This window comes from Zalophus californianus, chromosome 10 (assembly GCF_009762305.2).
Source record: "Zalophus californianus isolate mZalCal1 chromosome 10, mZalCal1.pri.v2, whole genome shotgun sequence".
NCBI lineage: Eukaryota > Metazoa > Chordata > Mammalia > Carnivora > Otariidae > Zalophus > Zalophus californianus.
This window is the reverse complement of record NC_045604.1, coordinates 103,675,181-103,703,131: the sequence shown is the minus strand read 5'-3', so window position 1 is coordinate 103,703,131 and position 27,951 is coordinate 103,675,181. Positions and strand designations below refer to the sequence as shown.

The window sequence follows — 27,951 nt, the reverse complement described above, 5'->3', positions numbered from 1 at the left end:
CCCCAGGGCCTCTCCCTGTCCCCTGGCTGACACCCAGATTTCTGGGGCTCCCTCCCCTCCCCCATGCCTCAGGCAGCCCCCCAATCCTCAGCCCCTGCATCGGGGCTGTTTCGGGGCTTTCAGCTGAGGCCTGTGAACCACAGGCTGTTGTTACCGTCTGACTTGAGGAGAAAGGGCTTATTTATATCTGCCTGAGACAGTTTTCGGGGCCCACACATCTGGTTCCCATGGTGACAGTCAACAAAAAACTTGAAGATGTCTTGGGGGTTGTGTTCATGAGGGGCCTGGGTGCGGGCCCCTGGGCTTGCTGGGTGGCCTTGGGCAGGTCTGTTGCCCTTCCCGGGGCCCCCGTCTCCCCATCTGCATGCCGGGAGCTGGCAGGAGGCCCCGGGAAGGGCAGCTCCGTGAGCAGTTATGTGCCCGTGCCTCCCCTGTGCTGTCTTGGCATGTGGGTGGGTGACTGTCTCCCCGAGGGTAGCTTCCGACGCCTACAGCAGGGCAGTGGGGACCCTCATCGGGCAGCAGCCCCAGGACTCTAGTGCCCCGATTTTGCGGGGAGGGGACAAGAGTGAGGTCAGCAGGGGAAGAAGCCCATGCTCCCTCCCTCCCTCCCTCCTTGCGGACTGTTCATGCAGAAGCAGGACAGTCCGTCCTGCTGCCCCGTCCCACAGCCACCCTAGGGAGGAAGGATGTTGCCTGACACGCCCCCGTTTTAGAGAAGCCGGTGGTCTCAGAGTAGAGCACGGGGCCGGCAGTTGGGAGGGCTAGAGGTTTCCAGGAGGCTCTGCCCGCATCAGCCAGGACTCTGGGACCATTGGTGCCTTCTGCGAGGTCTGAGCCTGGGGTGAGGCCCACGGCTCTGAGCCCAGGCGGCTCAGCCCCCTCTCCCCCTGCAGGAAGGTGGAGGACTTGCAGTTCCGAGTGGAGGAGGAGTCCATCACCAAGGGAGACCTGGAGGTAATGGTCGGAGGACCCCCCCTCCCCCCGCTCCCCGCCCGGCCCCTATCCCTGCACCCAGACCTTGCAGGGCACATGGTCCTGAGGACCAGGCAGCATCTCTGGCCTCCCTGGGAGGGGGTTGGGGACATTTCAAGGGAGAAATCCGGAAGAGGCCTCTGGGAGAATGGGGAGGGGCAGGTCATGAGAGACTCAGAGGGCGTCAAAGTGGGAGGGGGGATGGCTCAGCTCCGGGAGCCCCAGGGGGGCCATGCTTCCTTTTGTTTGGCAGCCAGGTGGGGTGGACCAAGGGTAGCCCTAGGACATAGTGGCTGGACTCCCCTGTCCCTTCTTTGGTGGACAATAGCACTGAAGGTGTCCCCTGGGTCCTTCATTTGTCTTGGATTCCAGGTAACATTTTGGCTGGAAGTAGCTTGCCATTGAGTCTCAGAGCTTGTAGATGGCAAAACAGCCTCAGAAAGTCAAAGGGACTCACCCAGTCATGGAGCGAGGCAGCAGCCCCTGGGACCAGGACCCAGGACTTCTGGCTCCTGAGCTCAGCCCATGAGGAGGACTACTTAGGGCGCCTCCGAGTTACAACACCTGGACAGGTGGTCTGGGCAGAGGTGAACCTTCCACTCTCCGCTCCACCCCCACCCTCCCTGAGCTGACGGACGGGGGGTGCTCCCATCAGTTAGTGAAGGCCCCCTGCCACCCCCAGCCTTCCTCACCATATCATGCAGAGACCTCAGGGCTCATGAGGCCACCGTTGGGTGGGCAGGAATGCCTCGCTGCCGTGGTCCTCCGAGCTCCCTGGGAGGTGACAAGGGATGAGGACTCCTGGAGCTATCAGATGGGGCAGGGAACAGTGCGTTCAGTCCTCTACACGCTGGCCTGGGCCCAACTGGCCCTGGGCAGTCCCTTCCTTCCGCAGGCCTCTTTGCTCAATCTGCAAAACGAGGAGGTTGAACTAGGCCGGTATTCTCAGACTTGAGAATTCATCACCTAGAGGGCGTGTTCAGACACGGTGCTCGGGCCAGTCTCAGAGTGGCTGTTCGGTAGGTCTGGGTGGGACCTGAGAATTTGCATTTCTAGCACGTTCCCAGGTGGATGCCGGTCTAGGGACCATACTTTGGGGATTACTGCACTAGATTTTTTTTTTTTTTTTTTTAAGATTTTATTTTTAAGGAATCTCTGTGCCTAGCACGGAGCTCAAACTCACAACCCCGAGATCAAGAGTCTCATGCTCCACTGACTGTGAGCAAGCCAGGCGCCCCTGCACTAGATCATTTCTGAGCTCAAATTTGATATTCTGGTTTCTGATTTTGTGAAGGAGCTGCCTCAAGAGCCCATGTCTTCGTTGCCCAGCAGAAGTGTGCCTGGGGTTGTTCTGTCTCTGGATGACCCCGGCTAGGGGAGGGACGTGTGCCATCTGGGAGATTTTTTCACCTGAGCTTTAAGGATGGATGTCGGGGTACAACCCCAGTGCAGGAGCCCCAGCCCAGCATTATTAGGACGTTCTCTTGTACGTTTCCCTCTTAGCCAAAGGGACAGGTCATGTGGTTGCCTGTGGCTGGCTTTCCTGCTGGGCGGCTGCCCTCTTGCAGGAGTTGGGGTGGGCTTCTGGAAAAAGCACCTGTGCTTGCAAGGGACAGAGACCCCTCCTGCGCACTTCACTCAACGGGGTTTATTGAAAGTCTATAGGGAACTGTCACTGGCAGTTGAAGGACCCAAGGCAAGAAATAGCCACAGAATCCACCCCCATTCATTCTCTGCTCAGGGGCTTCCCTCTGCTCTTGACTCATGGTCAGTCTGCACGTCTGTCTGACTTTCTCTTTCTCTCTCTCATTGTGTCTCCTGGGCTCTTGGCACATTTGCTCCCTTCTCCTGGCCCCCCAACCACCACCGGCCCCCCACCCCTCTCCTGGCCCTGCCCGCCCACCTCCGGCCCCGCCCACCCACCAGCCTCCTGGCCTCGGGGGCCTAGGCTCCGGCACCCACCTCCCCTCAGCCCGAGCCTCTGTCCTCTGGAGAGAATCTGATTGGTCCCAGGCGAGCCAAGGAGCTGGCTGGTTTTGGATCAGGTGTCCATCCCGGCTCCTTCAGCCCCAGCTGGGAGAGGCTGCGAGAGACTGTGACAGACAGTGACAGTCAGTCAAGGGGCGCTGGGGTTCTCTTGCTGCTGTTTTTCCTGTGACCATATTCATGACGACCAGAACACAAATGGTCCCAAAGTTCCGCTCACACCCACCTGTCTCGAGAGTCAAAAATAAAACCCACAGCATTCTTGTGAGCTCCTGGTCTCCCGCCAGCTGTCACCCCATCTCTCTGCTTGTCTTCCTCCTGGACTCACTGCCCGGTTCCAGCCTCGTAGCCTCTTTCCTGATCTCTAAATGTCGGCCTGTCTCAGGGCCCCTTTGCCCCTCGATCTACGCTGTCGAGAGCTTCCAGTCTGTGTCATTCAGTGTCCTCTGTGAGCTCATGATTCCCTTGGTCTCCCCCCCGCCCCCCGAGAGCCACACTGGCGTGCCTACTGGACATCTCCCCCAGGGAGAGGGAGTGACGGGGGTCTGTAGCAGTTTCCAGGGGCTACCGTAACAAATCACCACGATTCGGTGGTTTAAAACAATGCAAACTTATTCTCTCGGTGTTCTGGAAGCCAGACATCTGAAATCAAGGGATGGGCATGCTTGCTTCCTTTGGAGGCTTGAGGGAGAACCTGTTCCATGCCTCCCTCCCAGCTCCGGTAAGGCTCCTGGCAACCCTTGGCATCCCCCGGCTTGTAACTGAGTCACCGGCTCTGTCGCCACATGGCCTTTGTCTCTGCATGTTCCAGTGTCCCTGACTTGGCCTTCGAATAAGGACACCAGTCATTGGGGTTGGGGTCCACCTTAATCCAGTGTGACTTCATCTTAACTAATCACATGTGCAGAGATCCCTCTTCCAAAACAAAGTCCCGTTCGGAGGCTCCAGGTGAAGGTGACGTTTTGGGGGACACCGTTTACCCAGTACAGCCTCCTAAATGGAACATGGGCAAAACAGATCTCTCCATTTGTTCCCGACCCCCCCATCTCAGCAGTTGGCCCCACAACCCCACAGATGGTTGCTTAGCTGACTCATCTTGAATCTGTCCCTCATCCCTCCATCAGAAATTCTCCTGACCTTGACCTTGCCTCCAAAATTCTTTTCCTCCCCATAGCCACCTTCCTGGGCCAGGCCCCAGCACCTTGCCTCGGACAACCACGCCGGCCCCTACTTGGCACCTCCCGCATTCTTCCGCTACCCATTCTCCACACTGAAGCCAGATAACCCTTAAAAATACAGCTTTGGGATTTTTAACACTGGGGAATTTTGAGCCTACACATAAGTAGAGAAGAAGGTATGATGAACCCGCATCATTGGCCCATCAGCGGGCTTTAGGGATTATCAGCTCATAGCCGATCTTGTTCCGACCTCTCCCCCACCCCACAGCCCCCTCTCCGTGTTACTGTAAAGCAAACCGCCGACCAAATCTCTTAAAAAGGCAAACCAGCCCCTGCCACTTCCCTGCTCACACATCTGGCACCATGGCCCCAGGTAAAGGTACGCTCTTCCAGAGGAGCCCCTGGGGACCCGGCCCTGTGCACCCACGTTCCTGGACGCCCCAAGCTCTGTCTGCCTCTGAACTTCTCCGTGTGCTGAGTCCTGCTTCTCCTTTGGGCCTCACGTTCCGCAGTCTTTCTCAGAGAGGCCACCTCTGCCTCTTTGATATTACATCCATCTCCTGAGCCCTTCACCTGAGCCCTGTTCCCAGCTCCAACCACAACCTGAAATCCTCTGTTGTTTGCATCCCTCCCCGCAATGTACACCCCTGGGGGGCGGGGACCCTGTCTGCCTCATCCACCTTTATGTCCCCACTGCCAGAAACAGGGCAGGAGCACGGGGAAGGTACTTCTCCCGGAGTGGGAATCCCAGGTCACAGGCTGGAGACAGGTTTTCTGGTTCTCGAACGAACGTTTGTCACGTTGCACCGTGAAAATGTGTGTGCCTCTCCCATCCGAGTGGGGGCTCGACCTTATTGGGATTTGGTTGTTGTTGATTAATCAATCATCCAGGGCTTACGTGTTACGATTTTGTTAATTAAATAGCACCCGTTGGGTCACTTGATCACTTGCATGGGAGCACCCGTGGTCACAGGGGGTGACCTCAGAATCAGCTCTCTGTTGGTCTGTGTGCTGTGAGGACTAAAGAGAGGCCAAGAGCAGTGACGCGCGCGTCTGACGTCCAGGAGCCCCTAGTGCAGGTGGGGAATCTCCTCCCCCACATAGCAATTCCAGCCCTCAGTTACCCAAGGGGTATCCCAAGGCAGTGGCTCTGCTCTTCCCCGGGATGTGGACACAGTGTCTGCGGGGAGAGGCTGAGCAGCAAGGCGCGGGGCGTAGGCAAGGCTTGGCCGAGCTCCCGGATTTGAGCTGCGGCAGGGAAGTGGGGGTCCCCCGCTTTGGGAGCCTCCTTCGATGATCCATGTTGCTGCTGGAAGTCTGTGGCTGCCCCCCTCATGGAGATGGGGAGACTGCCGAGACACTCTATGCGGGGGTTGGGTTGTAAAGTTAGCGCACGAGACAAAAGTTGCATCCACCCTTACACTGCCTACAGCACCTTGACCGTGGGCGTGGGTTGATGAACGTCAACTCCGGGGATCTTGAGAGCGAGAAGCAGGAACGTGGTGGCCCCACTCCTCACATCCCCATCGGGCTGTTGCTCATTTCGGCACAGGATCCTGCACACTCCAGTGTCCCTGGAGCGGATGGAAGGTCTGATCATCCACCCCACCTAAAATGTCGCCTTAGAGGCTGTTTTCCATCCCCCCACGTTCCTGTGGTTGAATTTATCTTAATTAAGCAAGCACTTGAAGCAAGTCTGCTGGATTCCCCCATGCCCCCACGGAGACCGCAACCTACAGACCAGGAGGCTAAAAGTTTGGAAAGGGGCTGATACGGGGTGGTGACAGGGGGAGTCCTTTTGGGAATACCAAATGAAACTTGGAATTGTGAGGCTGGGGGCTTTTTCTTATCCGTGGAGCCACCAGTAATCATTTATAATCATGCTCCACCTAGCGTGGGTCCTGGGCCGAGCTCCCCCCCTGCCCCCGCCAACCAGGGGCTGACATCGAGACACCATTGTCAGCCTGTAATTTCCTGGAAGAGCCTGAGCCTGGTTGCTTGTTAGCACTGTGGCGTGCTGCCCTCTTGAGAGAGCGAGACAGAGAACGTTTTTAGTTGTTCCTTCAGGAACTTGCTTCTCCTAGAGGCTGAAGGCTGAGGAGGACCCCCTGGCTTCTCCCCACGATGAACTTGGTGTCCAGATTGCCCCGGGTGTCCTGGAGCCAGCAGCCTTGGCCCCTGCCACCCTTGCAGATCTGTTACGAGAAACCCAAATGCCAGGCTGGATGCCCCAAGAACGTCGGGCTTTGTTAGCGTGGGAAGCTAGAACAAAAGTGTTCTTGTGCTTTGGGGAGACCAGGCATCCTCTGCGGGGGCCCTGAGCGATGGGCACCGACACGCCGGGCTCAGGGCAGGGCAGTGGGAGGCCGAGCCTGGCCTCCACCGGGAGGCCAGCCCGGCAGAATCACGATGGGGTAGAGATATCTTTTAAACCTTCCCATTCAGTTGGTTCCTGCACCTTCAGCTCAGGCCTGGGGGCCTGGGAGTCCCGGGTTCCTTTACTGAGCCGTCCGTCCCGGGGCCTGCAGTATGCAGGATCCTGTGCTGAAAATGAGCAACAGCCCAATGGGAAGCAGGAGTAGGCGGGGGCCCCTCCCCAGAGCCGCAAGGGGTGACAGGAGGGAGCCCGGTGCCCTGTTACCACCCTCTCCAGGGTGGGGTGGCTTGGGGGGCAGGATTGCTGCACCCCCTCCTCTGCCTTTAAACAAATCCAGATGGGGACCCGGTGGGGGGGGCCGCTGGAGGGCCCAGCCCAGCCCACCTCCCCAGACCTCCTCTGTCCCCGAGCCACCTCCTGTCCTTGACCTGCTCTCCTGTCTTGTTACGGAAGTTGACGCCGTCTCTCTCTCTCTCTGTCTCTCTCTCTCTGTCTCTCTCTCTGTCTCTCCCTCTGGCTTCCTCTTCCCCGCACTCCTCTCCCCTGGCCTGCCTCCCCACCCGCCCCGGGTGGACCAGACCCAGACGCAGCTGGAGCACGCACGCATCGGGGAGCTGGAGCAGAGCCTGCTACTGGAGAAGGCGCAGGCCGAGCGGCTGCTCCGAGAATTAGCGGACAACAGGGTAACGCCGCCTCGGCTGCCGGCGCCTCCTTCGGCTTCTCTGTTTTATTATTTTCTCTGTCTTTGGCTGCTATCCTCGTTGTGTTTCGCCTTTTTTGCGCCCCTTCTAGGAGGGAAGTCGAGGTTTAGGGACGCTTCCACTCCACTGCCACGTGACGCTTGTTGGCGAGGAGGGGGTCTTCGGGACTGTGCACCCCAGCTCATGGTCCCACTGGCTGGGAAGGTCCTGCGAGGCCCTCCCCTCCCTCCCTCCCCATGCACTGCCAACACAAGGCTTTGTCACGTTCAGAAATGGGGGGCCTCTTGGGAACGGTCTGCCCCTTATATATATGGGCAGGTGCGGTGACAACCCATCCACGCCTCCCTTCTCCCCAGGCTGGGGAGGCTGAGGAAGGCAGGAGGTCGGGGGTACCGCAGATCCAGGCTTCTCTAGCCTAGGGGGTCTTCATTCTGGTGGCGGGAGGGGCTAGCCTGAGGACCTGGGCCTTTGGGGGCTATGGGGGTGTCCCTAGGGCATGAGACTCTGTGTCAGACCCAGGGGTGGGGCTGTCGAGCTACAATAGATCAGAGAAAGCTCTGCTGGGGATGAAGTCCCACCAAGTCCCAGGGCCCGGTTCTGGGCCCGGCTGGCCCCTCCGTGCCCCCCACGCCTGCCCCGGGGCCGGCCCCCCCGTGCAGGTGCACACATCCCCGCACCTGGCCCGCCCAGCCCAGCTGCAGTTCTGACCATGGAGCTCAACAGCGGGCTCGCGGTGCTTGGTTCATACCATCTGAGCAAGGTGGGGGCTGGGGCGAGCCACGGTCCGTTTCTGCAGGTCGGCCTCAGCACACGAGCGAGCGTGTGCATGTGTGTGCGTGTCTGGAGACCCACAGGGGTCCCTCTGCACACACTGGCCGTTGTTGGGTGAACTGTGTGTGCTCGTGCGGGATGCACGCGTGTGCACGGATGCTGCTTGCAGAAACCGACCCGGTCAGGGGTGACAGGCGGGAGCCCTCCGCTGTGAGGCACCTTGATCTGGGGTTCAACCTGATTATAAAGACAAAAACAGACTTAGGGAACTAAGGTCACCTTCAGAAACAAATTTTTTTTTTTTTTTTAAGTTAGGAAAAGATTTAAAACTTGTATTGTTTCCAAATACAGCCGTGATTGTCGTGATCCAGGTGGGTTTTCAGAGGATGGAGCCTCTGATCTCAGTTATCCATCAGGAGGCGGGTCTGGGAGCATTAATTTTGTTCTGCCTTCGGCATTAAACCAGACCTTTCTCCAGACAGCCCTTCTAGTGAATCGACCCATTGCGGCTGGGGCCCCTCCCCGAGCCAGATAATGCAAAATTCCCCTCCTAAAGAAAGCCAGGCCCTCAAACAGGTGGTTTCTTTTAACCACCGATTTGTCCCAAGCCACACAGGGCCACAGGGACCGTCGAGTCCCTGCGTCACTGGGCTACAAGCCAGGGGAGCGTCTCGGGAGGCTGTGGCGGGCGGGGCGGCCGAGGACAGGAGGCACCCGGGTGGGGTGGGCGCCCTTCCCTTCCGCGAACCGCCCCCCCTGCACCCCCAGCCGCGGCCCCCTGCCGTCACACCGGCCCGCTGACCCGCGTCGCCCTCTCTCCCCGGTAGCTGACCACGGTGGCCGAGAAGTCGCGTGTGCTGCAGCTGGAGGAGGAACTGCACCTTCGGCGGGGCGAGATCGAGGAGTTGCAGCAGTGCCTGCTGCACTCGGGCCCCCCGCCCGCCGAGCACCCCGAGGCCGCCGAGACCCTGCGGCTGCGGGAGCGGCTGCTGACGGCCAGCAAGGAGCGCCAGAGGGAGAGCGGCGCGCTGCGGGACAAGTACGAGAAGGCGCTGCGGGCCTACCAGGCGGAGGTGGAGAAGCTCCGGGCGGCCAACGAGAAGTACGCGCAGGAGGTGGTAGACCTCAAGGCCAAGGTCCAGCAGGCCACCAGCGAGAACATGGGGCTCATGGACAACTGGAAGTCCAAGCTGGACTCGCTGGCCTCGGACCACCAGAAGTCCCTGGAGGACCTCAAGGCCACCCTGAACTCGGGCCCGGGTGCCCAGCAGAAGGAGATTGGGGAGCTGAAGGCCGTGATGGAGGGCATCAAGATGGAGCACCAGCTGGAGCTGGGCAACCTGCGGGCCAAGCACGACATCGAGACCGCCATGCACGTCAAGGAGAAGGAGGGGCTGCGGCAGAAGCTGCAGGAAGCCCAGGAGGAGCTGGCGGGGCTGCGGCAGCACTGGCGAGCCCAGCTAGAGGTGCAGGCTGGCCAGCTCCGGCTACAGCTGCAGGAGGCCCAGGACCAGCGCCGCGACGCCGAGCTGCGGGTGCACGAGCTGGAGAAGCTGGACGTGGAGTATCGGGGCCAAGCACAGGCCATCGAGTTCCTCAAGGAGCAGATCTCCCTGGCTGAGAAGAAGATGCTGGACCACGAGCTGCTGCAGCGGTCGGAAGCCCAGAGCAAGCAGGAGGCCGAGAGGCTGCGGGAGAGGCTTCTGGTGGCCGAAAACAGACTGCAGGCCGTTGAGTCCCTGTGTTTGTCCCAGCACGGCAACGTAGGCGGCCACCTCTCCTGCCGGGGGTGGGGTGGGGTGGGGACGGGCTCCCCAGTGTCGGCTGACCCCTTCTTTCCAGCCAGGCCCATGCAAGAACAGAGGGCCCCCCTCATCCCTCCATCGGTAGGGCAGGGTGGCCGTGGGGACCCAAGGTGGTCAGAGCTGACCTAGCTGGGCCCCCACAGCCCAGGCCTGGAGAGATGCGTCCCTCAGCACAGGGCACAGGCTTCCGCCCAATCCCCAGGCCCCTGCTTCTCCCAGACGTGTCCCACTGTGCAGGCTCCTGGACCTCCCCAGGGCGCCAGCACCAGGAGCTGCAAGGCCTGCCTGTCCCCGGGGCCGGGGGCAGGGGGGCGTTCCACATCTCCAACACAAGCACCAACCTAGGTGACCTGAGGGCAGCCCCCTTTTGCCAGTCCTGCTGAGACTGAGCAACAGCCCAACGGCCAGAGTTGGGGGGTCCCCCGAGTGGGCGCTGGGAGGCTGGAGGGGCATAGTTCTAGAGCGTCTGCTGCTACAGCATCAGTTCTGGTCCAAATCTAGAAGTCCTCCAAACATCTAGCTCGGCTTTCTTCAGCTCAGCACACTGGGGAGGCCCAGGCCCCGGGTGGTGTGGGCTGTGTCCACGCCAGCCAGGAAGGGCCTTTGGAGTAGCTCTGACCACCACACCCTTGTGCCGGGGCCTACGTTGCCTTTTCTTACCTTAACCCTTGCAAGGTCAGTGTTGGCTCTGTCTCACAGATGAGCAAAGCAAGACTGAGGCAGAAACTCTCCCAGGGTTTCCTGCCCACCAGCGGGAGAGGTCCAGCCCAGCTCCACTGCTGGAGGGCCGACTGAGGGCGCCCAGGATGACATGAGTCAAATTCTAGAAGAAGGACAGCAAGCAGCATGATCATTGCCTTTATACAGGCCCTGGGCCTTCCTGGGCGTCCCAATTCCCCTTGAGCATTTATACTAGAATAACTTCTAGCAGTCAGTGTTCAGGAGTTTCAAGGACAGGTGCCTTTTTTGTAGAAGGAGCTCTGCCGGTGTCCCCCCCTTCCATCCCACTGTGGCAGCTTTTCTGCCCCCTTCTCCGAGGGAGGGACCGTTTTTAGCAAGGGCTTTCCCGGGATCCTGGGCAGAGGGGAAAGGAACAGCCCCCAGAGTCGCTTGCGTGCACGCAGGCTGCTTGGCTGCTCAGAGCATGGGGAGTCCCTTAGCAGAGGAGGCTTTGGACTGCTCTGGTTCCATAGGATGCCCCCCTTCCCCTCAATCACAGACCTTAGGCCAAGGAGTGGGCAGTGACCTCAGGAAGGCCCGTCTCTCAATTTCCACACACATGGAGCCTCGGTCTGGACCCATATGACTCCCGGATGCAGAGGTTTAAGTGCAGGGGCAACTGGCTGAGACTTAAAAAGGGGGCTTGGGATGTATGAACAGAAGTATGAGGGGTGGGTTGATGGAGGTGACTACCTGTCCAGCTCTGTGCTGCCCCACAGTGTTAGACTGGCGAACTGCAGGCCCAGAGGACAGCCAGCTTGGGCAGGAGGCTGGACACTTTCCAAGGAGCCGTGGGGAGCCTACTGATGTTTGCCATCCAGAGTTTTTTTTTCTTAATTGATCTTTTTTTCTTTGGCTTCTGGGTTTATTATTAAAAAGAAGTCTTGGAGGGAGAGGAAGTAGCATTTCTTGAAGTCGCTCCGGGAGCTGCCCTATGGCAGCCGTTGCTTGTTTTATGGATGAGAAACCAAGGTGGAGATTTTGCCTCTGGATGATGATGGAAACAGATTTCCAGGACTAATCTCTGTGGGCGTCCCAGGGCAAGAGACATCTGTTTAATATAATAGACGTTTTCAACAAAGGAAGTGGTGGGAGGCGTTCTTGGGGTAGCTGCCCAAACAGCCTTCAGAGACACTGGGAGCAGGAAGCGGGGAGGGGGGGGTCCTCTGTTGTCAGGGGGGCAGGATGGAGAACATCTGTGCTCCTTGCCCCCGTATCGAGTCCCTGAGAGCCAGCCTATATGGGGGTGAGGGGTGCTGGCTTGGCAGGCTGGGGCGGGGGGCGGGGGGCAGGGGCAGGGGCCGAGCGTCCCCCTTACCGCTCTTCTTTCAGATGATTGAGTCCAACGACATTTCAGGGGAGAAGGTCAGGATGAAGGAGACTATAGAGGGTGAGTGGCCGCGGGGCCGGGCGGGACCCTGGGCTTTCGGGTTTATGAGGTGCTGGACATTGGGCTAAGCCCCTTGTCACTTGTTTGGCTTTATTTTTTAAGTAGGTATAAACTTCCAGTGGGTCAAAGGGCAGCGTCTGGCAAAGGGTGCCCTGTTGCCTGCATTCCCTCCCTAAAGGCACCGTGTTGGCCGACTTAGGGTTCCTTTCCAGAGATGTTTATGCACAAACACCTGGGTAGCACAGCCACGCCTCTTGGAGACTGTTCCAGTCTGTTCCTTATCAGTACATTCTCTTCCACATGCAGAATAATCCTTTATGTGGAGCTCCTGTCGTGTGTTTAGCCAGTTTCCTACCAATGGATTGTGGGTTGTTTCCAGCCTTTGTCTGTTACAAACACTGCCTCAGTAAATTACCTTCTCCTTTTTGGGGCTCAAACAACTTTAACTCCCACCAGCTGTGGTTGAAAGTATGTTTCCCCACAAGCCTCACCAGCAAAATATTTCATCACACTTTGTGATCTTTGCCAATCTCAGCAGTGAAAGGTGTTATGTGGTGTAACTTTAACTTGCCTCTCTCTTTCTTCATGTCCAGTGTTCTACTTGCATCTTTTGCTCATTTTTTTCCTAGTAGGTTGTTGATCTTTTTGTTGATTTTTAGAAACTCTTTATATAGGACATTTCAGACATTGTCTTCCCCATTTGTGGTTTGTCTTTTGAGTTTTCTTATGGTTGTGTGTGCCATGCAGATTTCTTTTAAAGATTTTATTTATTTATTTTAGAGAGAACGAGAGCGAGTGGAAGGGCAGAGGGGAAGGGAAAGGGACAAGCAGACTCTGCGCTCAGCAGGGAGCCTGACGCAGGGCTCAGTCTCACGACCCGGAGATCATGACCTGAGCTGAAAATCAAGTCAGACACTTAACCGACTGAGCTACCCAGGCACCCCTGCCATGTAGATTTTTATTTTTTAAAAAAGATTTTATTCACTGAGGGGCTCCTGGGTGGCTCAGTAGGTTGAGCGTCTGCCTTCCGCTCAGGTCATGATCCCAGGGTCCTGGGATCGAGTCCCCCATCAGGCTCTCCCTGCTCGCTGGGACGTCTGCTTCCCCCTCTGCCTACCACTCCCCTTGCTTGTGCTCTCGCTTTCTCTCTGTCAAATAAATAAATAAAATCTTAAAAAAATTTTTTTTTACTCATTGAGAGAGAGAAAGAGAGCACAAGGAGGGGGAAGGGCAGAGGGGCTGAGCAGGGAGCCCCATGCGGGGCTCGATCCCAGGACCCCAGGATCATGACCTGAGCCGAAGGCAGACGCTTAACCGACTGAGCCACCAGGTGCCCCTAAGCTTTATTTATATTTTAATCACTGCAGGACTAGTTCTTCCTGCTCTGCGTTTTCAAAATTCTTTTGACTCTTCTTTTTTTTTTAATTGATGCAACATTAACATAAAATCAACTGTTATAAAGTGAATAATTGGGGGGGGCATTTAGTATGTTCACCGTGTTCTGCCACCACGACCTCTATGTAGTTCCAGAACATGTTCATCTCCCCAGAAGGAAACCCCATGCCCATTGTCAGTCCCTCCCCCGGCCGGCTCCCCTCCCCCACAGCCGCTGACAAGCACTGGTCTGCATTCTGTCTATGGATTTGCCCATTTGGGCCACTCAAGTCAAATGGCATCATACCATAGGTGGCCTTTCACGTCTGGCCTCTTTTACTTAGCATACTATATGCAAGGTTTGCTCACATAGCGTGTGTCACTCCTCTGTTCCTGTTTACGGCCAAGTAGTAGTCCATCACATGCCCGCATTTTATTCTTTCTTCACCTGTTGATGGATATCTGCTCTGTTTCCACCTTTTGGCTACTGTGAGTGGTGTTCCTATAAACATGCACGAGGAGGCACATTTCGAGTCCCTGTTGCAGTTCTCGGGGGTGTGCCCGTATATTCTGTGTTTAACTCACTGAAGAAGAATTTGCCAGACTCTCTTGGCTAGTCTTGCTTATTTTCCAAGTGATTTTAGAATCAGCTAAGGTAGTTCCGTAAGAGCGAAAATCTTGTTGGTATTTTTATGGGTATCGTGTACGTTTACGAGGTAACTTACGGAAACTGAATGTGCTTCTAGCACTTTCCGTAGATTATCCTTTTTAGGACTGTTCTGAGGCTCTCGAACACACACAGCTATGTGACACGGGCACCATTACCATCCCCATTTTTCACTTAGGGAAACTGAGACTCCAAGAGTTAAATGGCCCGAGACCACGTGGTGTTGGAGTCTCTTCTTCAGAGTGGGTCACCCAGTGGTGTGGGGCAGGATTTGGACCCTGGAGGCCAGTGTGGCCTCGTTTTGGGGTTCCTGCAGGAGGGCCATGCCCTCACCCACTGCTCCTGGAACATTATGGCCCCTTGTTTCTCCATTTTCCCCTAGGCCTGCAGGACAAGCTGAACAAGAGGGACAAAGAAGTGACAGCCTTAATGTCCCAGACCGAGATGCTCAGGGCCCAAGTAAGTGGTAAGTCTCCCTCCCGCAGGGCAGATGCGGGGGGCTTTCACGGGGGCCTCGAGCCAGTGGGGCATGGACTGGGTTGGCTCCTGGGTCCGGGTGCTCTCTCCCACTCTACCTCGAGAAGGTGACGTGGGCCAGTCCACCTGCACGGACTTCCACCTCAGCATCGGAGAGTGGGAGAGTGTGGCCCGCACATCTTCCGTAAGATGATCGACGACCCCAGCTGCCTTCTTCCCCCAGAGCCAATGACATGTTCTCTGTGTTCTGAAGTTCCATCATCTTTCTCTCTCATCTTGACTTCTTTTTAAATATTTTTATTTATTTATTTGAGAGAGAGAGAGCACAAGCAGGGGGGAGCCGCAGAGGGAGAAGGAAAAGCAGGCTCCCCGTGGAGCAGGGAGCCCAATGCAGGACTCGATCCCAGGACCCCGGGATCACGACCTGAGCCGAAGGCAGACACCTAACCGGCTGAGCCACCCAGGCGCCCCATCTCTCGCCTTAACTTTTTCATAGGTCACACAGATAGAGTGCGTGTGCCCCCGGCTCCTTTCTAGATGAAATACCAGGCTTTCAGACTTGGGGGGCAGGGAGGACACTGGCCACAGCAGGGAGCAAGACACAAGGGACACAGCACAGAGGGGGAGCCTGGGGGGAGGCACGGGTCTGGAGTTGGTGATCCTGGGAACTGGTCCTGCCTCTTGTCTGCCCCCACTTCTGTCTGGTTCCCATCATGTTCACGTGGCCTCATTGGTCCCCGCAAAAGGCAGTTGACCTCAAACCTCTCCAAAGCTAAGGTGCAGATTTAGCTTTCCCTTGCCCAGGACACAGTGTCGACGCCCGGGGCCCATCTTGGGAAGGGTGGCCTGCTTCCCCCCCACACCAAAGGGCCTGTGTTGATGTGCTTGGGGTTGCGGCCTGCTCTGTGTAGCTGCTCCCTTGGCCCCTTGCTGCCTGGCTCTGCAGGACGAGAGAGACCCGGTCAGTGGGGTGTGTCACCATGGTCCCCCGAGAAAACCGGCTCCCTGCCCGGGCCTTGGCTACCCCCTAGCGGGGACAGATTCCCACGGAGAGCCTGATCCTCTCTCTCTGCTTTCCCTGCCGGCTGACCCTCAGCACTGGAGACAAAGTGCAAGACGGGAGAGAAGAAGGTGGACGCCCTCCAGAAGGAGAAGCGGCGCTTGGAGGCAGAGCTGGAAGCCGTGTCCCGAAAGACCCATGACGCCTCAGGCCAGCTGGTCCTCATTAGCCAGGAGCTGCTCCGGAAGGAGCGGTGAGTCAGATCGGGCAGTGTGGCCGACCCGCCTGGCCCTGACCCTGACCCTGCTCCACCTGACATTAGCCAGTCCGCCCTGGAGGCAAGGCAGGGGTGGGGCGGGTGAGACAAGTGCCTGGCATCACCAAGATCACCACACTCCGCTCAGATGGAGCCTCAGAACCCTTCTCAACACAGATCTCCAAGCAGAGCTTATAGGCAAGACTAGTGGTTCTCAAACTTCTTGGTCTCAGGGATCCCTTTAAACTCTCAACAGTGATGGAGGATTCCCAGAGAACTTTTGTTTATTTATTCCATATTTACCGTATTATCAATTAAAACAGAAATGTAAAAATCTTTCTTAATCCACTTAAAAATTGTAACAAGCCAGTTGCATCTCACATAAATAACACGCTTTTGATAAAAAGTAACCATTTTCCAGAACAAAAACTGTTGCATGAAAAGAGTGGCATTGTATTACATTTTTGCAAATTTCTTGAACCTCGGGCTTAATAGAAGACAGCAGGATGCTCGCATCTTCTCTGCATTCAGTCTTCGCAGGTGTTGTTTTGAAGTATATTACGAAAATCTGGCCTTATGTAGATACGTAGTTGGAAAAGAGAGGAGTATTTTAATATCCTTTCCAGACTATTATTAATATGCCCTGTAGTGGCGCCTGGCTGGCTCAGTCGGGAGAGCTTGCGACTCTTGATCTCAGGGTCGTAGATTCAAGCCCCGCATTGGGTGTGGAGGTTACTTAAAAATAAAAGTCTTTAAAAAATAGGATGTCTTGCCACAGGAGCTCTCTTGGATGAATGTTTTGTTTTATTTAATTTTTCATTAAACAGATGTTCTGTTCTTTTTTAAAACTTAAAGAACATTCTAGAAAAGGCCCAGTCCTCTTGATCATTCCCCAAATCCTGGCCCCTCTAGGGCTGTCACCGAATGGTTTCATGCCCCACGTTTCCACTGCGGCCCCTCCTGGCACGGGTGCTGTCTTCATAGCCAGTGCCCCCCTTAGGCCCGTACACGTCTGGCAAATCTCTGGAATGTGGGAGAGGGCCAGGGCTGACTAGCTTTTCTCTGCCCCCACCAACCCCCTGCCAGGAGCCTGAACGAACTTCGAGTGTTGCTGCTGGAGGCCAATCGCCACTCACCGGGGCCTGAGAGGGACCTGAGCCGCGAGGTCCACAAGGCTGAGTGGCGGATCAAGGAGCAGAAACTCAAAGATGATATCCGGGGCCTTCGAGAAAAGCTGACCGGGCTGGTGCGTGGGCAAGGGGTAGCCTGGGGATGGGGGGAATGCCAGGGTGGGCGGAGGCTGGCGACCTCCTGGAGCCACCCCAGAGACAGCCAAGTCACAGGGAGGGTTCAAGAGGCCCTAGAATCGTGGGCAGGGTCAGTGACATAGCTGGTGGAGGGGCCATGGGCGACCCCTTTGTAGACATCTTGGCTGGCCGTGTGGCAGTCTGGGTGACAGAGTGCAAAGAAAGACTTCCAAAGACCCTGAGCTGTCCAGAGGGATGGGGTCCTGCAGGGTGGTGAGCTCCCCATCCAGGGAGGTAGTCATCCAGAAACCAGCTCCTTCCTTAGGGTTTTGCAGCGGGGATTCACATATCCGTCTCAGGAAGGAGATGGGACCTATCAGAGTTCTTTCTAACCCCGAGCTTCTGGGAGCTGAGACTCCCCCATTAGGAACAGGAGCCTGCCTGAGCTGAGACCCCAGATACGGGGGTTGGAGTAGCCAGGCCATGCTGGGAACACAAGACAGAATTGTCCCCACCCGTCCCCCTATGGTCAGCATTCAGGACAAGCCTGTTGGCCAGCTATGGGGCCCACTCAGTCCCAGGGTTTGGACAAGACAGGTTCTGGGAAGACAGGCCTGTTGCCATGGGAAGCTGCTCCGAAGCCCCTCACTGCCCTCCCACTCGGCTGTGTGGGTTCAGCCACTGGAGGAGATGGAAGGGAGGCCTCATGGGCAGGAGGGAGGGGGACAGGACCCGCCCGCAGCTGGGGGGCCGGCGAGGTCAAGGGGCCAGGGGGGTCACTTGCTGCACACCCTTCCAGTCCTGGCAGGCCCAGCCAGCAGGCCGGATTCCAGGGCCCTTTGCTGTCCTCATGGCTCTGGGTCTGAGCATAACTCGGGAGAAGACAAGACCTTGGGGCCTGTGGGGACTTCAAAGTTTTGATTCTCTGAGGCTTTCCCGGAGCCTCGTGGAGGGGGGGCAGTCCTGTTCTGGCTCATCTTCACGGGGCACAGGCTGGTTGAGTTTGTTTGGGAAATTTGCCCAGGGTAGCCTCTCCCGTGGCCCCCTGCGCTGTCCCCAGAGCCACAGGAGAGCTAGGGAAGGGCTTGGTGGTTAGAAAGTCCCGGCAGGGAGAGAGGTTTGGGTGGAGGATGAGAGCAGAGCAGAAGGATCTGGAAGCCCCCGGCCCAGGGGTGGTGCAGAGTAGGTTTGTGCGGGAGCAAGGAGGCTGGCAGGTGCATCTCCAGGTGCCACGGTCGGGGCAGGGGACAGCTGCGGAAGGCTTGGAAGCTGAAAGTGACACATGTCTTATTGGGGAGGGGAGGAGGGTTCCGAGGAGGAATTCAGATGGGCTGCAGGGTAAGAGGTGATGGAGCTGTGGGTCTGGGGGTGAAGAGAAGGGACCCACATAAAGACTGGAGGGGGAGTGAGGGCCACAAGAAGGAAAGAAGGGAGGGGGTTCTGGATCTCAGGACTTGGGAGAATGCGGAGCGTCTGTCAGCCTCGGAATTCAGGGCAGGGGATCTTCCCAGATACTTCCGTGGGGACCCCGGAGTCGGGGAGGACGGCCTGACCCAGGGACGAGGCGGGCCGGGAGCAGAGACCGCCCTCCGCCAGCGCACACGCGCACACGCGTACATACGCGTGCAGACACGCTCACGCGTATGCTCTTCCTCTCCCCTGCTGCGTCCAGGACAAAGAGAAGTCCCTGTCGGACCAGAGGCGCTACTCCCTCATTGACCCGTCCTCGGCGCCCGAGCTCCAGCGGCTGCAGCACCAGCTGATGAGCACAGAAGACGCGCTACGGGACGCGCTGGACCAGGCTCAGCAGGTGGAGAAGCTCATGGAGGCCATGAGGAGCTGCCCCGACAAGTCCCAGGTGAGCTGTGGACCAGCGCTGGGCTGACCGGGGACACTCGCTGTCCTCGGGAAGCATGGCCCAGTCCTGGGATCCTTGGTCGGAACGGGTGAGAGATTCAGCCCTGGCGCCTGGGAGTCCCAGCCCAAGGGGGCACGTGGCTTGATCCTCCGGAGCTCAGACTAAGCTGGGGATGCAGCCTTGCCCTGACAGCCTCCATCTCCTGCGGTCCTGGGACCACGCTCCCCGCCGCCAACCCCGCTTTTGAAGAGCCTCTGGCGGCCTCTAGTGGTCGCGCCAGGAACTGCCTCCTGGTGACCCTCACTCAGCCCCTTCCCCGGGACTCTTTAACAGGCCATCAGCAATTCCAGTTCTGCAAACGGCATCCATCAGCAAGACAAGGGCCACAAACAAGAGGTAAGGGACGCTCTGGCCCCCGGGGGACCTCCCTGCCACACCCACGGCCCTCCCACACTTCTCAGGAGAAAAAGAAACCCCGAAAAGCCACCCAAATTACAAAGGTGCCTTGTGCCAGAGGCCCTCCAGTCGGGGTGGTCACCCTCCATTCAGCCCTCATCGGCTCTTGTCACCTTGTTTCTCTTTCCCAAAAACTTTCATAATAAAAGCTCTACATGCCTACTAGGAAACTTTTGGGAGAAAAAAAAAAAAAACCAAAATAGAAGATACTCTTAGAGATGACCTGCGTTGACACTTTTAAGTGATACCCTTCTTGAACTTTCCTGTGTGTGTGAGTACGTGTACAGAATTCTCATTATTCGCAGATTCCTTATTTGCAAACCTACCTGCTTGATAAAACTTGTGACCCCAAAGTCAATACTCACGGCCCTTTTATGTCATTCACGGACAGGTGCCGAGTGGAGAAAAATTCGAGTCACCCACCTGGTTCCAGCTCTTAGTCAATAAGCATCCTTTCCACTGTCTTTTTGGTGCCGTGTTTGTCCCATTTTCGTGCTTTTTCTTGGTGATCTCGGTGTTTAAAACAACCCCGTGGGGCGCCCAGCTGGCTCAGTCGGAAAAGCGCATAACTCGTGATCTCGCGGTTGTGAGTTCGAGCCCCAGGTTGGGTATGGGGGAGGGACTCGATCCCAGGACCCTGAGATCAAGACCTGAGCTGAGATGAAGAGTCAGATGCTCAACTGACTGAGCCACCCAGGCGCCCCTTCTCTGAATATTTTTAAAAATAAACATCTTTTCTTGTCCTTAAATGGTCTCTGAAAATTCTATAATTTATAAAATTGAGAGTGTAGAACTGGTTTCCTAGAACCTCACAGGCCTGAGGGGCACTCATGACTCCCATGATTGTCATGTCTTTGCTTGACTGTTATGTGTGTGGGAGGTTTTGGTTGTTTTTTGTTTGTTTGTTTGTTTAGACGTGGGGGTTTGCAGGGGCGCCTGGGTGGCTCAGTCGTTGAGCGTCTGCCTTCGGCTCGGGTTGTGATCCCAGGGTCCTGGGATTGAGCCCCGCATCGGGCTCCCTGCTCCGCGGGAAGGCTGCTTCTCCCTCTCCCCCTCCCCCTGCTTGTGTTCCCTCTGTCGCTGTGTCTCTCTATGCCCAGCATGGAGCACGATGTGGGACTCGATCTCACGACCCTGAGATCATGACCTGAGCCAAAATCAAGTCAGAGGCTTAACTGACTGCACCACCCAGGCTCCCCTTGGCTCTTATGTTTTAACGTGCCCCACTGCACAGTTAACTGCAGGCATTCCCCGAAGTGTGACAGACACCCGCTTGAGTCCCAGGTGCCGGGTGATGAGGAGGGAGAAGCCTAGCACGGCTCTGTCCCTGGCTGGCTGTGGGACCTTGCAGGTGCGAGGCTAGAGCAGGGGAAGGAACTTTCCTCCTTCCATCTTGGACCATGGAGCCCCGCCCCCCAGCCACTGTGCTCACCCAGAGACGGGAGAACCTTGGCCACAGAATCTGCCAGGGGTCAGGCCTGTGGGGGAGGGGCAGAGAGAACGATGGGGCCGGGAGGGGTGGGGCGGGGGGGACCCTGCACCGGGCCTGCCAACAGGGGAGATGGGTCATGTCCATCCTTCATGTGGCCTTGTCCCTCCAACAGTCCCGCAAGGCACATGGGGCTGTCCCAGTTTACAGACATGAAAACTGAGGCCCGGAGTCTCAGCTCATTTTCAGTGCCTCCACACAGCGCCCACCGCTCTTTGTAAAACCCATCTACTCTCGCCTCTTCCCCCTCAACTGCGCCCATCCCGCCTCCTGTCTCCTCAAGCCCCAAACACAGAAGAGAGGCTCTTCTGCCCCAGGACCTTTGCCTATGCTGTCCCTGCTACCTGGCCCAGGTGCACAGCCCACCCCACTCCCTTTCCTATCTGACCCCCCCCCCACCCCTCCTGGAGACACCTGCTGATCAAGCCCTTGCTCTCTCCAGGAGAAGCACTGACCCCGAGGAACACCGCGGAGCGGCCCGGTCCACACCGGAACCCCTGCAGCCTGCCCCGGCGGCGCCCCCTCCAGGCAGGGGCCAGGACTGTCACTTTGGAGACAAGAACAGTGTTTGAAAGAATAACGTGCCCACTGCCTCGGACAATCCCCTACCCCCGACCCCCCCCGCCGGACCAGGAGGCTTCCTCAAGCACGGCCTTCCACAGAGAACGGTACAGTCCTGGCCTGGCCCCCGGGACCTTCGGCCTGGACACCCTGGACCCCCCGGCAGTTTCTGGAGCTTGTTTTGGGGAGGCCGAGGTGATCTGGCCAGGCCCCCCCTCCCCAGAAGGAGCTGCCCTGAGGACCATTTTGGCACCCCGGGCATGTCTCTGCCCTCCCTTTCTTCTCCTCCTTCTCCCGGGTTCCCCCCGAGACCCCAGAGAGCCATTGTCCCGGGGAAGGGTCAGAGGAGGCCAGCCCAGTCCTCGGGAGCCAGGTGGGGACCCCCTTTTCTGCAGCCCCCAGGCTTCTTGTTCACACAGACAGTAGTACAAGCCTCCCTCAGCCCCTCTGCCCAGCGAGGCCCAGGTTCAGGGTGTTTTGGGGGGGGACAAGGTCCTTCTCTCTCCCACCCCCCAACACCCAACTCATACACGGAGCTCCAAGCTGCTGGCCAGAGGGTTGCCACCAAGGCCAGGAGCCCCAGTATTAGGAAAGTTTGGAAGCCCCTCCCCTCATGCCCTCCCCACCACACCTGGCTTGGAGCTCGGGCAGGGGGGCTGCTGGGGAGCCCAGACCCAGGGCTCTAGGCATGTTCTGACTGGTCAGTCAGGTGGTGTGCCCGGGGCGGACTAGCTGTTCCCAAACTGGGCCTCTCACCTGCAGACACACCCAGGCAGGCTCTGTCCTAGACACGCTCCGGCTTTGGCGTGCGCACAGAGGGGTCCTGCACGCATGCGCGGCCATGTGGGCGGGGCATTGGCAGCCAGAAGACGCCCAAGCTCGGGTCTTGGGACCGAGCCCCCGGCCTGGCGGTGCCGTGCCCTCACACACTCACTGCACGCGTTCCTGCAGCCCAGCTGTGCACATATACGCCCAGGTACGCGTGGCTAAGTGTTCAAGGACATGCGTGCCAGGCACATTCATCAGAAGGCACTTGTACCAACAGCCCCCTTGCTTACCAGGCACCTGCCCAGAGCCCTGGAAGCCCTGTCCCCTGCAGCCAAGAAAAGAGCCCAAGGGACGTTGGAGAAAAGATCTAACCACCTCTCCCCTCTGTTCCGAGAGCCCCGCGGTGTTACTCCAGGCCTGTGGGTGGTGGGAAAAGCCGGGAGATAAATCTCTACGGCTGGAGGGCCCATAGGTTACTGCCTTGTGCCTCAGTGTCCCCACAGAGGGCCTGCCTCCACCTCCCCTGTGTCAGGGAGAGTTTCACTCTGGGGCCCTCCCCTCGCAGGAGGTCAAGGAAGAAACCGGATGCCCCATCGAGGCATTCCCGAAGCACACCAGGACGGGTATGCAGTCTGCACCCTGGGAGCAACCCCGGGGGGCCTCCATCCTTGCCCAAAGGCAGCCCGTGGGGGGAAGCCAGTTCGTCCCATCGGCCCCCCCCACTTCCCCATTGGCTTCTGGTAGCTCTCGCATGCGGTTTTATTAACAACAGTCTAGAAGCAATGCTTTAGTGGCCTAACCCAGAGTTAAATACTACTCTTTCCAGCAAAATCCGGCAGCTCGCCCCACCTACAGGAGGCACTGATTAGTCTACTAACAGCCAAAGGCCCACACCAGGAGGGGCTGAGCCCCCAGGGTTGCTGGCAGGTGGTAAGAAGCCATCTGCCTGTGAGCGGCTCCGCCTGCCCAGTGTGGGCTCAGCCGTGCCCCGTCCCCAAGCCCTCCCGCCCCCTTGTCCTCCCCAAAGTGGAATTGTTGAAGTGTGGCGAGTCCGTGCTCGAGACAATAAAGCTTGTGACTGACGTCCAGGACCCTTGTTGTCTGCGTTTCTCTGCGAGCCCCCCGGGGCGTGCCGGGAGTGGGGCTCAGTCCTGTTCGCTGCCAGCTAATTCCTACTCAGTTGTGAATGGCTGATGAGGGCCTCAGAGGGCCTGGCCTTAAGAGACCCAGGAGACCGGGACCTTGCCTTGTCCGAGGAGCAGGAACCCAGCAGGGACCGGCCAAGGACCAGAGACAGGGCAGCAGGGGGCAGGCCGGGTAAGACCACCAGAGAGGGCTGGGGGTTTGGACTTGACTCTGTTAGAAGGAGGAGGGGCCCCACAAGAAGAAAATGAAAAATCTCCCTGATGTGCAGGATAACTAACAAGTTCAGTGAGTTCGGCGAGAACACTTAGAATTCTATCTCCTGCAGCCAGCTTTCTAGAGATCAAATGAACAGTAAGGGTTTGCGAGCTCTGCGGTCATTTTACAGACTTATGCACTTGACGTTGCTGCCCTGGGAGACCGAACGAGGCTCTCGAGGTTAACAGCTGAACGCGTCTGGAAGCTTCGTGCTGGCTCCCAGGCACTGCGTCAGCAGAGAAGGAGGCAGTGGGGACCGTCCATGGGTGAAGAGTTTAAGGAAGGGGCCGTGTGCACGGGTGTGGCCAGAGCTAAGAGACGCCACGGGGGACTCTGTGGGAACCAGGGACCCCCCAAAGGGGCAAAGCAAAGGAGCTGTGTCTGGAACTGGAGCTGTCCAGAGGACCCCACCCCAAGCGGGAAGGAGCTGGAAGATGATGCTCCCGGCTCTCTCCTGCCCTCCTCCGGCTGCCCCTCCCCGAGGCTGAACCCAACCTGGAGCCCAGGCTGTTGCAGGTTCGAGGCCAGCCCCTGGGCACACCCAGCCCAGATGGACGGACTGCAGAATGGGGCTGGGGGTGGGGACAAATGGCAAGCAATCAGCAGTATCCACCACAAGACGGTTCTGAGATAGAGCTCAACAGCACCCTGGTCTCCGGGCTTCAGCTGCCTTGAATGTTCATGGCCTCTGTCCTTTCCAGAACCGACCTTACCAGCCCAGCATTTTGAAATTCAAAGAGCTTCTGCAAACAAGATTCTTTCCTCTCCGGACTTATCAAACAGCACTGTGATTTCTGGTTTCTTTTCATTGTCCCCGAGGCCCAGTCCCCTTCTTATAAGGTGGAGACCGAGGGTGCAAAATGCATCACCCTGACCCCGGGGGAAAGCGTTTCTTTGACCCGTGTAGCCTTCAGTGGGAACTGTACACTGTGGTCAGAAAAGAGCGAACCCCCCCCCGACCCCACCCCAGCAAGCCAGCAGTCGGTGTGGCCCCACGTTAGCCGCTGGGAAGAGGAGGGTGTTGGGTGCAGGGTGGAAGGAAGAGGGGAGCAGGCAGACACTGTCACGGGGAGAGTGGGGGGCCTGGCGTCTCAGGCAGAGGCCTGGGGGCCAGGCTGGAGCACAAGGCGCTGTGGGTGTGGGGGACACAAGGCCAGATCCAGGCGAAGGGCCTGAATCTCACGGAAGGAGCGTCCTAGGTCCTTGTCTGCCCAGGCCTCCGCCCTGTGAGCTCAGCACGATTGCAGGTTGGAGCTCACCTGGGGTGGGATGGAACGGGAGAGGCATGGTCTACACCAAAGACTTCAAAGGGTGTCATTGAATTGGCGGTGTTATTTTTAAAGTGCTCTTTAAAAATACAATCCCTCGGGGCGCCTGGGTGGCTCAGTTGGTTAAGCGACTGCCTTCGGCTCAGGTCATGGTCCTGGAGTCCCGGGATCGAGTCCCGGGATCGAGTCCCGCGTCGGGCTCCCCGCTCTGCGGGGAGTCTGCTTCTCCCTCTGACCCTCTTCCCTCTTGTGCTCTCTGTCTCTTTCTCTCTCTCTCAAATAAATAAATATAGGACATTCCCAAATGCAAGCAGGCTCCCCGGTACCCCTTCCCAGCCCATACTCACCCACCACACCCAAGAAACAACCCGTGTTTCTACCTTTGTCATCACTGATGAACTTTGCTTATTTACTTTTTGCGCTCTGGAGGGGTGTTTTTGGCTCATATTAACACTTGTGAGTTTCATTCCTTTTTTTGTGCGTTGCAATATCCTGTTTTTTGGGTTTTTGTTTTTTTACAATATCCTGTTCTTATTGCCAGGTAAATATGCCGTTGCATGAAAGTATCACAATGTACTCACCCACTCTGCTCTTTTTTTTTTATATATGCTTATTGATTATTATTATTTTTTCAATTGAGATACAATGGACATATAACATTGTATTCATTTCAGGAGTCCGACATCATGATTTATTTGTATGTATTGGGAAAGGAGCTCCAGGATAAATTTAGTTAACATGGGTTACCACACAGTTACCAATGTTTTTTCTCCTGATGAGAACTTTCAAGATCTATACTCTCTTAGCAACTTTCAAATATAGGGTACAGTGATACCAGCTGTAACCCCCATGCTGTACATGACATCCCCAGGACTTATTTATCTTTCTTTTCAAGGATTTTATTTATTTATTTGAGAGAGAGCACGAGCAAGGGGTGGAACAGAGGGAGAGGGAGAAGCAGGCTCCCTCCACAAAGTGTAGAGGCCGACGCGGGGCTCGATCCCAGGACCCTGAGATCATGACCTGAACCGAAGGCAGACACTTAACCGACTGAGCCACCCAGGCGCCCCTTATTTATCTTGTAACTGGAAGTTTGTGCCTTTTGACCCTCTTCACGCATTTCACCGACCCTCCCCAACCACTCCCCCAGTCCCCCGCCTCTGGCAACCACCCATCCATTCTCTGTGTCTATGAGGGTTTTAAAAAAATTTTATTCCACATATAAGTGAAATCATACAGCATTTGTCTTTATCCCCTCTTCTTTGGGTGCACAAGTGGGTTGAGAAATGTATACTCTACCCATGAAGACACGAGAAGAGAGGAATGTTGGTAATAGCATTACTAATAAAAGGGGATGGACAGACAACCTGACGCCAGGGTCCGGGAGGTCTGTCACCATTAATTGAGGCCTCAGGAAGCTGCACGGGGGCTGGGAGGCAGGGGGCGGCACAACACCAGCCCCATAGGAGGCTGCTCGGAGGCCCACGCCGAGGGTCTCACTGAGGACAAGGCTCCCACCCACACTCTCCAGCTGGGAATCTCAGACGGGATCTCACCAGGGTGCAAAGAGAGCCCTCCTTCCGTCTGTCTGCACTTCCCAGACCAGAGACCCAGGAAAGAGAAAGAGAACGACTCACCAGCATAGAACCTACCGCCGAGCAGCTGTTGGGAGAGTCTGAGCAAAAGAGCAAACCTCTGAAGACAATCTGCCCCAGAAATCCAGAAGGATTGCACACGAGGGGAGATCCATTACTGGCCCTATAGCAGACTAAATGTCATTTGTAAAAAAAAGTCTTTTTTTTTAAAGATTTTTATTTATTTATTTGAGAGAGAGAGAGAGAAACAGCATGAGAGGGGAAAGGGTCAGAGGGAGAAGCAGGCTCCCCGCTGAGCCGGGAGCCGGATGTGGGACTCGATCCCGGGACTCTGGGATCATGACCTGAGCCGAAGGCAGTCGCTTAACCAACTGAGGCACCCAGGCGCCCTAAAAAAAAGTCCTCTTGATGTAATTTCTCCTGATGCAATGTGCTGGATGAAATACAACGCACATGCTTTTAAGCATATCGCTGAGCCTGCAGGAAAGTATGGGAAATCCTCAAGGGCCAAGAGCAAAGATCTGGAAATGAGAGCGGTAAGCGGCTTGTAAGCTGCAGCTGCCCTGGGGTGTTTGCCAAGGTTGGAAACCCAAAGGCGCGGGATGTCGTGACCACCAGGGGCTCGGCGGACAAGGCTTTGCAAGGTGGAAAACTGGAACCAAGATACCTGCCCAAAGTCAAGAACAAAAGACCTATGACCTCCTGAGATATAAGGACTTCAGGCGCCTGGGTGGCTCAGTTGTCTTGGCTTCGGCTCAGGTCATGATCTCAGGGTCGTGAGTTCAAGTCCCGCATTGGGCTCAGTGTGGAGCCTGCTTAAGATTCTCTCTCTCCCCCTGACCCTCCCCATCCCGCTCTTTCTCTGTCTCTAAATACAGAAATAAATAAATAAATAAAATACACAAATTAAAAAATTTGTATAAATGAAATATACAAATTTAAAAAACTTAAATCAGTAGTTAAAAAAAAAAAAAGACCCACAGGGGAGCTTACATATGCCAAATGCCCCAAATCATGCCTGGCGTAGGGCTCAGTAAATACCTGCTAAATAAATAAGAGACAAAAAGAATAAAAAGAAAGGCTGATAACATGCCTAATTGAGTTCCAAAAGAAAATAGAATTGCAGGGCACCTGGGTGGCTCAGTCGCTAAGCATCTGCCTTCAGCTCAGGTCATGATCCCAGGGTCCTGGGATCGAGCCCCCCATAGGGCTCCCTGCTCCGCGGGAAGCCTGCTTCTCCCTCTCCCGCTCCCCCTGCTTGTGTTCCCTCTCTCGCTGTGTCTCTCTCTGTCAAAAAAAAATAAATGCGCACGGCACAGACCCCCTGAGACATGAAAGGAACCTGAGTGCACTTAAGAGTGAGACCTTCTGGGTTTGAATTCTAGTGCAGCCACTTACCTGGTTATGACCTTCGCCAGAGCCCCCAAACTCCCTGAGCCCCCGCTTGCCCATCTCCAGTAGGATCGGGACAATGAAATACATTGCATGGGGTTGTTACGGCAATCAAATGCCACATCCCCTCCTCCCAACACAGGGTCTGTCACCTGGTAGGGGGTGGTCTCAAGAACGGGGGCTTCTCTGGTCCCACCCCCCTCTTTGCTCTGCCTGCCTGGGGAGACATTGATCAGACC

General features: G+C 56.7%; 1 protein-coding gene across 10 annotated transcripts in view; it reads left to right on the top strand.

Annotated features, from left to right (window-relative positions):
• The window catches only part of CLIP2 (CAP-Gly domain containing linker protein 2), a 73,704-nt gene extending 50,561 nt beyond the window's left edge, over positions 1-23,143 (top strand). For 4 of the 10 annotated variants that reach the window (XM_027611678.2, XM_027611680.2, XM_027611676.2 and 1 more), the window contains 10 exons: positions 870-957; positions 7,095-7,199; positions 8,816-9,751; positions 11,846-11,903; positions 14,327-14,410; positions 15,518-15,674; positions 16,764-16,923; positions 18,597-18,782; positions 19,116-19,178; positions 19,405-20,131. In XM_027611678.2, the coding sequence (XP_027467479.2) occupies positions 870-957; positions 7,095-7,199; positions 8,816-9,751; positions 11,846-11,903; positions 14,327-14,410; positions 15,518-15,674; positions 16,764-16,923; positions 18,597-18,782; positions 19,116-19,178; positions 19,405-19,470 (1,903 nt within the window). In that variant the 3' untranslated portion in view covers positions 19,471-20,131. Of the gene's footprint in view, positions 1-869; positions 958-7,094; positions 7,200-8,815; positions 9,752-11,845; positions 11,904-14,326; positions 14,411-15,517; positions 15,675-16,763; positions 16,924-18,596; positions 18,783-19,115; positions 19,179-19,404; positions 20,132-21,169 lie in introns of those variants that run through there. The other 6 variants (XM_035722308.1, XM_035722307.1, XM_027611681.2 and 3 more) reach the window with 6 other exon arrangements.
• Positions 23,144-27,951: the final 4,808 nt, after the last annotated feature.